This window comes from Corythoichthys intestinalis, chromosome 9 (assembly GCF_030265065.1).
Source record: "Corythoichthys intestinalis isolate RoL2023-P3 chromosome 9, ASM3026506v1, whole genome shotgun sequence".
Classification (NCBI taxonomy): domain Eukaryota; kingdom Metazoa; phylum Chordata; class Actinopteri; order Syngnathiformes; family Syngnathidae; genus Corythoichthys; species Corythoichthys intestinalis.
Window position 1 is genome coordinate 10,740,410 of NC_080403.1, and position 8,828 is coordinate 10,749,237.

General features: G+C 39.4%; 1 protein-coding gene across 1 annotated transcript; it reads right to left on the bottom strand.

Annotated features, from left to right (window-relative positions):
• Positions 1-225: 225 nt before the first annotated feature.
• On the bottom strand, positions 226-7,935 carry LOC130921310 (proline-rich transmembrane protein 3-like). Its single transcript, XM_057845018.1, has 3 exons — positions 7,290-7,935; positions 6,295-6,698; positions 226-4,800 (listed from the first exon to the last, which is right to left on the bottom strand). The coding sequence occupies exons 2-3, from the start codon at positions 6,671-6,673 to the stop codon at positions 3,191-3,193; spliced, it is 1,989 nt and encodes a 662-aa protein (XP_057701001.1). The 5' UTR covers positions 6,674-6,698; positions 7,290-7,935; the 3' UTR covers positions 226-3,190.
• Between the last annotated feature and the right edge of the window lie 893 nt (positions 7,936-8,828).

The following is an 8,828-nucleotide window of genomic DNA, read 5'->3' on the forward strand; positions in this document are numbered from 1 at the left end:
AAATGTGGCGAAAGGTTGCAAGGTTAAAGGGGGCCGAATACTTTTGCAAGGCACTGTATATATATATATATATATATATATATATATATATATATATATATATATATATATATATATATATATGTGCAAAAGTTTTACAGTGGGGAGAACAAGTATTTGATACACATTGGCAGTGTATCAAATACTTGTTCTCCCCACTGTATATATATATGTATATGTCATTTATTTCCCAGTCAAGGTAAATGTAATTTTACTGTTTAGTGCGATGAAAACAAGTGATCTTCACGTATTAATCCGTGACACTCCTGGATAAACATCCGTAGTCACCACCACCTCCTGTAATTGTGACCTTGGATGACAAGAGGCACCATGCATGGCGTAGTACTAGAGCCAATGCTCTAATTATTTGTAATACAGTATGAGAGATGGTTGGCGGGAGGACCAGAAAAGGAAAGGCATCTTTTGAGGAGCTTAAAATACCGGTAGATCAGGGTGTGTTTAGTACAGGGCCTTTTGTTGTTGGGGAAAAAAACGTTCCCAGGAAAGACAAAGCAGGGATCTAATAAACACAGGAGTAAATATGTGACACTAGGAGCTTTGGTTTGATGTTTTCAGGACCATGTAAATTTTCATGTGTCCATCTGGCAGAGTCTGTGGAAAGGACTGGAATGATTGTAACGGCGGATTATGAAATTATGGTTTTGCAGACGAAATAGGCTTCTAGTCATGCTGAGTGTGGACTTCTGTGGTTAGCATGGCTTCTATGGTGGCAGTAATAGTGGTGATGGTTGAAGGAGGTTTTAGAGTACTGTAGGTGCTAACTGGTAAATCTAATGCACCATAGGGAATTGTGGGACATAAGGAAATTCATAATGTGGTTTTAATACGACTGAGTGAGCTCTAGTCTTAGCAGGTATCCGTGTTGATGGTATAGCTATAGAAAATCAGAAGTACTGAGATTAATGGAATTTCTGAGTGGCGAAGTGCAGGAATTTTAGGCGTTTTGGGTTTAGTCCAGTCTATGGAACAGCACAAATTCGTGGATGTTTCAAAATCTTTGCAAATGCACCAGAGGGCACACAAGTGGGAACAAAATCTCGGGATATTGAGGGGCTATTAGTAGAAGATGTAGTTGTTGGCTTGTTGTCGGGTAATTAGGGACATGTAACTGACACTTGACCATTATTCAAGAGAAGAGATGGATAATTTTACTTCAGTCTGTTTATTGCCAGTGAAAGCAAGTAAGTGCCGCACAGGAGAAGGAGATTTTTGAGGAACATCTGCACACGTTCCCTTAGATACACAGTAACAGTTCCTTCCTCTTCCTCCCACACTCCACCACAACTGCTATCATTCATCCCCGTGGACCAGGTCAGAGGACAGCCGAGGAAGGTCTACAAAAGGTAAGTTCTGCGCTGCTGAACCATGGGAGAACCGCTGCATCACATCTTCAACCTCAGCCTGCTGCTGGGGGTAGTGCCCATCCTCTGGAAGCCATCCTGAATCATTCTAGTTCCTAAGAGGAACCAGTCCAGCACACTGAATGACTTCCAACTGGTGACACTTACTTCACACCTGATGAAGATATTGGAGCAGATCCTCCTCCGCAGGTGCAACATGCCCAGGACTGTCTCCAATTTGCATTCCGGGCAGGTGTCAGTGTGGAGGAGCTCTCCTCTAACTGTAACAGTGAGCCGACTTGGACCTGGACAAGAGCGCTCTAACGGTGAGGATTCATTTTCTGGACTTCTCAAGTGCCTTTGAAACCATCCAGACCCTTCTGATCCAGGACAAACTGAACATGATGCGAGTGGATCCCTGCCTGGTCACTTGGATCTCCAGCTACCTCAACGACAAGCCACAGTAGGCTAGACTGAGGGACACTCAGTCTGACACTGTGATCAGCAGCACCCCAGGGCTCGGTACTGGCCCCTCTTCTCTTTACCCTGTACACTTCAGACTTCTGCTACAACTCTGAGCTGGATCACATCCAGATGCTCGCCGATGACACAGCCATCGTTGGGTGCATTGGGATGAGAGAAAGGAATACTACAGGAACATGATGAGGGATTTTACGAACTGGAACAACACAATCCCTCTGCAGCTCAACACCTCAAAGACAAAAGAGCTGGTCATTGGCTTTAGAAAGTCCAGATTAAAATTGCGACCAATTCTGATCGATGGAATGGAGGTGGAATGTGTGGACTCCTACAAGTACCACAGGTTGTAGTTGGACAATAAACTGAACTGGATAACACACATCAACCACCTGTACAGGAAGGGCCAGAGCAGGCTGTACTTCCTGAGGAGGCCGCTGCCATTTAACATCTGCAGGCAACTCATGTGGCAGATGTTTTACCAATCTGTGGGAGCTAGCATCTTCTTTTACACTGTGGAGTACTGGAGAGCATGTAAGCAGGACAAACTAATCTGCCGGGCCAGCTCTGTGGTTGGCATGAAGCTGGACTCTTTGTTGACAGTGGCAGTGAAGAGAACATTGGAAAAATTACTGGTCATCAAAGCAAAAGATACAAGCAAAAGAAAGTTCATATTATGTATTTTATTCAAAGCATTCCATTCAGTAAAAAAACAAATTCAAATGATATAATACTATACATGAAATTCAAGGATACATATGCTATAGGTAATCATTCCAATTGTCAGTCTATTAGAAATACAAAACTTGCAGCTCGAAAAATGAATGAATGAATGAACATTAAAAATTCACCATGATGATTTACAGTATGTAGTGCATTTGATTTACAACATTACAAATGGAAAAAAAGGATTGTTAATTGTGGTTTTTTTTGTAATGAAATATCATAACTGTAAACTCAAGTTTCTTGACAGATGCCTGGACCAAATAATATTAATTCGCAACTGTGAATACTCACATTTTTTTCTGTGTATCATTCAGCAATATTTTCTTGTTTGACTTCTTAGAATTTTCCGTAGGATGTCGTTTTGGATTTTTTTTTTTTTTTTTTTTGAATGGATATCAGTCTCAAGTCACTTTGTGCTTGACTTCTACTTCATATTATTCAATTGTGCCATATCCTGTAGAGTAGGTGAACTAAAGTGAGCACATTTCTTGTTGTTCATATGAGCAAATACAGTAAATGGGCAATAAATCCAATGAAATGCAAATCCAGGATATTTGGGAAACATATGACAAAGTAAGACAAACACATTAAAGGTCTGTTACATCTTCATCAGACCAATCATTTTGATGTGTCTCTGCTGAGAACCTTGAAATAAGTTCTTCTTCCTGATATATATTCTTTGAGTCCCCATTATAATCATGATCAGTTGCCACATTGCTTGACCATGTTGGCTCTCGAGCTTGGAAGTGGTCAAGAGATGCAGGGATGGATTCGGTATCCATCATCCAGCCGTAGCCAACATAAGCCGGGGGGAATGTCGCTGTACCATTCTGTCCATCGGAATGCATCCAAGAAGGAGGAGGAGGTGTGAACAGGCTTCCGGCCAGAAGCTGTCCATGATGAAGGGCGCTGTCAACGCCGCGCCTCAGGTTAATGGGAGATGGGGGTATCGTGTCAAATTCTATAAGCGAGAGAATACATTCTCGCTCACCAACTCTTTGCCACATGAGTGAAGGCTGTGGGTCAAAATTGTTATTGCCAGAAGGATCATGCTTGTATTCTGATACAATGACAGATGGTTGGTCGTCATACGGACACATGATGCTATTGCTGAAACTTGACGGGGAGAAGTTATTCTTTGCAAGGTTGTTTGGCATCAGTTCTCTCCATTTCTTCTCAGTTCTTTTGAGTTGCCCTTTTCGGTAACTTTTTAAAACCTTGTCCCACATTCTTGTCTTTTTGACCCTCTTTTTAGACTTCTGTCGTCTGCTGCGCCTTCTGGCAGGCATCCAGAATATCCAGGATCCCAAAACCAGCAATGAGGAACCCCAGGCTAATTCAAGGATTCTGGCCCAAAACTGGCAGAGCCACCAGCACCAACCGAAGCGCCTCCAGTTACCCATCAGGCCATACAGCCAGAGAAGACTACAAATTTGAAGGTTGCAGCACATAATACCAAGGCAGGCACAAACCGCCATTACTCTTTTAGCACACCTCTCAATCCTTTGTAGAGGCACCCCGCGAGGAAGTGATGACCTGAAACACTTATTTAAATAGGAAAGGGACTTCATCAGTATTTCTAGGCAGAATGGAAGGCCCCAGCAGAGTGAAAGAATCTGCAGAAATAGAGGAATGAGTGGAAAGAAAGCAGTGAAATATAAGTCTGCTGCCAACAAAACAGTGCAATGAGACACAACCAGCCCTGCAACAACTTGAGGCTGCTGTAAAATGACTGGGAAAAGAAATAATTTGAACCTCCTGGGAGTGACAAGTGTGAGGGTGACCTGAGCCCACAGGAGCAGCTGCATGGGAATGTTCTGCAGTGCTGCCAGCGTAGTGTGAGACACGATCTGACGAGTACCATAAGGATCCAATAGCAGGTGAATGGCTCGCAGAGCACCACTCGCAATCATGGTGCTGTTAGCCAGCATCAGAGCACCACAGTGGGGGTAAGGGAGAGTGGATACACCGGCCATTCCCAAAGCGGCCAGTGACGACATCAAAATGAAGAGGCCGGCTGAGCCAAAGACGTGGATTTCCCAGGCGAATGCCAGTGTGCGCTTCATGTCTTCCCACTGCAGGTTTGTGCCATTATAATTGGTGAGAACAACACAATGACTTTGAATGCAGGGTCGTCCAGATCCTGACAAATTGGTTACCGAGGAAAGCACACGGGTTTCGGAAGGGTGGTCCATACCTGAAAGGTAGATAAGATAAGTCTTATTTATGATTAATCATTTTCTGGTCGATTTTACTGAACTAGAAGTGATCAGTGATTAATCATGAAACTTTTGAGGTGAAATGAATGCATACAACGCAGGTACTTTTGAGTACTTGTAAAGTGAAAATGAAATTTGACATACCACAGGAAACAGTGCTAATGACAGCCCTGCTAAATTTTAATTGTGAAAAAGTATATAAAATGATGTTGTGGGCTTCTTTTGGGCCTGCAAATATATCCACTGAAAACTCCAAACACTTAAAGCTCCAGACTAACTTTTTTTTTAATAAGGTCACAGTAAATATTGTGAATATGAAGGTTGTAGAATGAACTACTGAACTAACTGCACACTGTAATGTTGGTAATGGCACTCGTCATAATAACTAAGCTACCGTACTCGCAGTTGTGCTGGATAACCACTCATGCAAATAATACACAGTGCTGTTCAGAACATTCTGAGATATTTTCCCATTGCAATAAAAATATCCTAAATATAAAAATAGATAAGATTAAATAGAAAAAGTCAAATACCATTGCATCTATCTGTATATGTTTGTATAGTTTTCCATGACAGAGTGAACATACAAATGTTTGATCCAATGCATATGAAAGCCAATGCAATAATAAAGGTGATATTTAAGTGTGCAAAACTTTAAAATGTAAAATTGTAATGCTACAATAATGATAATGATTATATAGTGAAGGAAATTTTAAACTGGTGAGTCAATCATAAATGCTTTTGATGACCTTGTCAGAATTGCTGTAAAAATCACATTGTAGAAAAAAGAAACTCTGAGGTCTTATGGTGAGTGGCCAGACATTTGCAGACATACTTGTACAAGTCATGCTGGTCATCTGTACATGTATCTTATTATCAGAATCAAATCGTGCATTCCCATGTGCGCCTGAAATTGCTGTCCACCCTGGCATATTGGGGTAACTACCACTTTGAGAAAGCGCTCATTTTTTGAATGACAATATGACCATTATGAACAGTATTTTGTTTTTCCTCAAAGGAGGCTGAAAGAGTGTCTAGGTCCATAAAAATTGCTTGCAAAGTGTAGTTGGATGTTAACATGTTCATTCTGTCGTTGTGAGATATCAATTTAAATTAACCCTTCAGAAATTTGAAATATCTTTTTAAAATGCTACGCAGTCAATTAGTCTCCTGAATCATCTTGCAAAAAATGTTTTTTGTTTGTTTTTTTTTTGTCAAAAATGTTCACTCTGTCATTGTCTGTGCTGTCATCAAGCTCACATACAATATTTTGCTGTTTTTTTTTATTTATTTAATTTTTTTGATTGCAGGATGTTTTGGGGGCAAGGTATGCATGGAAGCTTGAGCAATTTGCAATACTAAAAGCATAACATCAACTTATACAATGTCCCTGAAGATATAAGGAAATTTTAAACTTTTCAGGAGGAAAATCGAGTGGTCTCGTGGGTGATATTGATTCAGCTGTAACTTACCTATATGAGCATTATCAACTTTTGTGTGTCTGCCCTCCAAAATACTGTCCTTTGATTTTACACGAAAGCGATTGAGTATTGTGACTGAAGAATTTGTGTCGACTGCTCCATTGACTGAGTGAGGAAGGACAGTAGTTTGGCTTCCAGTTAGTTCCTTTCTGGTTTCCTCTGGAATAGGAGGAATTGTACTATTCAATATATGTCCAGTGGCCTGCACACTGCTGTTTCCTCGGATGACTTCACTCATTGATTGTGTTATGGCCTCAGTGCTTTTTGTCCTCCCAAATGAATTACTGTGGTTGCCGTGGGAATCTGAAAAGCTTCCAAGTGAAGGGAGACGGAATGCCAGAGTAATGACGAGGAGAGAGGACCACTCCATTTTCTTTGTCGGTGGAATCCAACACCTGTAGAAAAGATGACGGAAAGCATTTGGGGTAGCACATATTAACTGAATAATGAATGCCGGTACATCCGTGAAGAAGATTTTCAAAGAAACATTATTCAGACATTTTAAATTTCATTATTAGATGGTTAAGCAGACAAAAGACGTCACATAAACCTCCAAATACCTTCAATACGATTCCGTACACGACCTATTGTCTAATCCGCTCTATTTAGACACTCCGCAACATCTGTTCGTGTTTTGAGTAGAAATTCAACACACAGGCAAAATATGTTGCATTTGTTTGTGACCTTCTGCTACACAACTACTGTTTTGATTATTGCAACACTATTTGTAATACAATTTTCAAATGACTAAGGAGATATTCAATGTCCCATGAAAACCTTAACATGAAAATATTATGACCCATAATTGAACTTTCAGTTTTACCCGATACAAATTAGGAGCAAATGTTACTATTTTTAATTACCTCCGGTTGTTTGAATGATTTACAGTGTCTACATACAAGAGTAGGCAGACAAAATGTCTTAATCGTCCCTAGACAGCAAGACTAAAACAACCCATTGATACTTTCAAAATATCAACTACATACCTGTGAATTGTTGTTTCTCCTTTTACTCCATCATGTAAAGATGCTCCATCGGTTCTGAATGAAGTTCATCACTGTAAGCTTTCAACAATGTGGACAGTCACATCATGCCTTCAAGCTGGCGTCCTATTCCTATTACTGCACCGGCTGCTTTCTTGGCAGTCTCCCATAATGAGGTCAATTACTAAAAAAACCTCTGTCAACAAATGCAAAAATGATGGGGTGTAGATGTATGAATGAATTCCAGAAAAATCACATGTTCAAAGGAAGTCAAAAAATCAAACAAAACTTTTGAAAGATGGTTAACTTTTGATAGTAGTCCTACTGGCTCATCTGCCACTGTCTACAACGGTTATGTTCAGGTAAATCCTCCCCAAAAGGATTAGATTAAGATTCTTACAGTAGCACAAAGTCGCATGAAGTAAAGTGTGCAGCCAACTACACCCAAACAACTTAAGAGAAAATGCATTGAACTCTTATAATGCCCATTTACATTGAATTTTTAGACTAGAGTAGAATTATGCAATCATGAGAAATTTAATGATAAATTATGTGATGAATTTAATATGCTTTTTCTTTTAACTGGAAATTATCATATTGCAATTAAATAAAAGATTCATAAAGTTCACGGAGACCCAGTCAAAGCATCACAAACACTTTGAGGGGACTCTGATAGAAAAAGCACTGAGATACGAATTAACCCTATGCTGCCTGTTCTCAATGAAACTCGTCGTTGCATGGGCGACATCTATCCCGGTCCACCTTAAGTAGAGCACAGAGGCCGCATGAAGAGGAACCAGCATGTGGAAGCCCTCAGCCACACACGCCGGGCTCTTTAAGGGGGACTGCTGCTGTTAAAGGGACATGCCTTCCAGTTGATAAATCTCGTAAGAGCCAGAAGAGGACGCCATATAATTGCACACCCATTTTTATTTTTTTATTTTTTTTAAATTATATCGACTTTAGAATGTTTTTGGCGGGGACATAACCAGTGTATTTCTGCTTTTAATCATTTTGAGTTTATTAATTTTGTTTTCATTAACGTTCTATTAGTTCATAAAATAAACAGCATATACAGCATATGTCAAATAAGATATATACATATATATATATATATACACATATATATATATATACATATACATACACACGTTTTTTAATTTATTCATTCACCGTCCTTGCCGCTTATCCTCCTGAGGGTCATGGGGGTGCTGGGGCATATCCTATTGTTAGTGTTTATTTGTTTATTTTTCCTCTAAAACACCTTTTTAAATATATGATTTAAAAAAATAAATGAATAAATATGTAAATAAAAAATAATACATGAAAAAAATTCTACGTTTATTTTTTATTTTATTTTAAGGAGACCCAATATATAAGATGTATGAATAATTCAACCTTTAAAAATATCATATGATAAATTTAATGAGCAGTTGAATAATAATTTAGATAACATAAATCTTTTTTTTTTTTTTTTTTTTTTTTTTTTTTTTTTTCCTGCATGGTGCTGTGTTCGAAATCGTTTCGTTGCACGGCACGGTT

Coding starts and splice junctions, on each gene's coding strand:
- LOC130921310 (XM_057845018.1), bottom strand. CDS start 6,673: ATGGAGTGGTCCTCTCTCCTCGTCATTACTCTGGCATTCCGTCTCCCT. Junction 4,801..6,294: donor AGTTGATAATGCTCATATAG/GTAAGTTACAGC, acceptor TCTACCTTTCAG/GTATGGACCACCCTTCCGAA.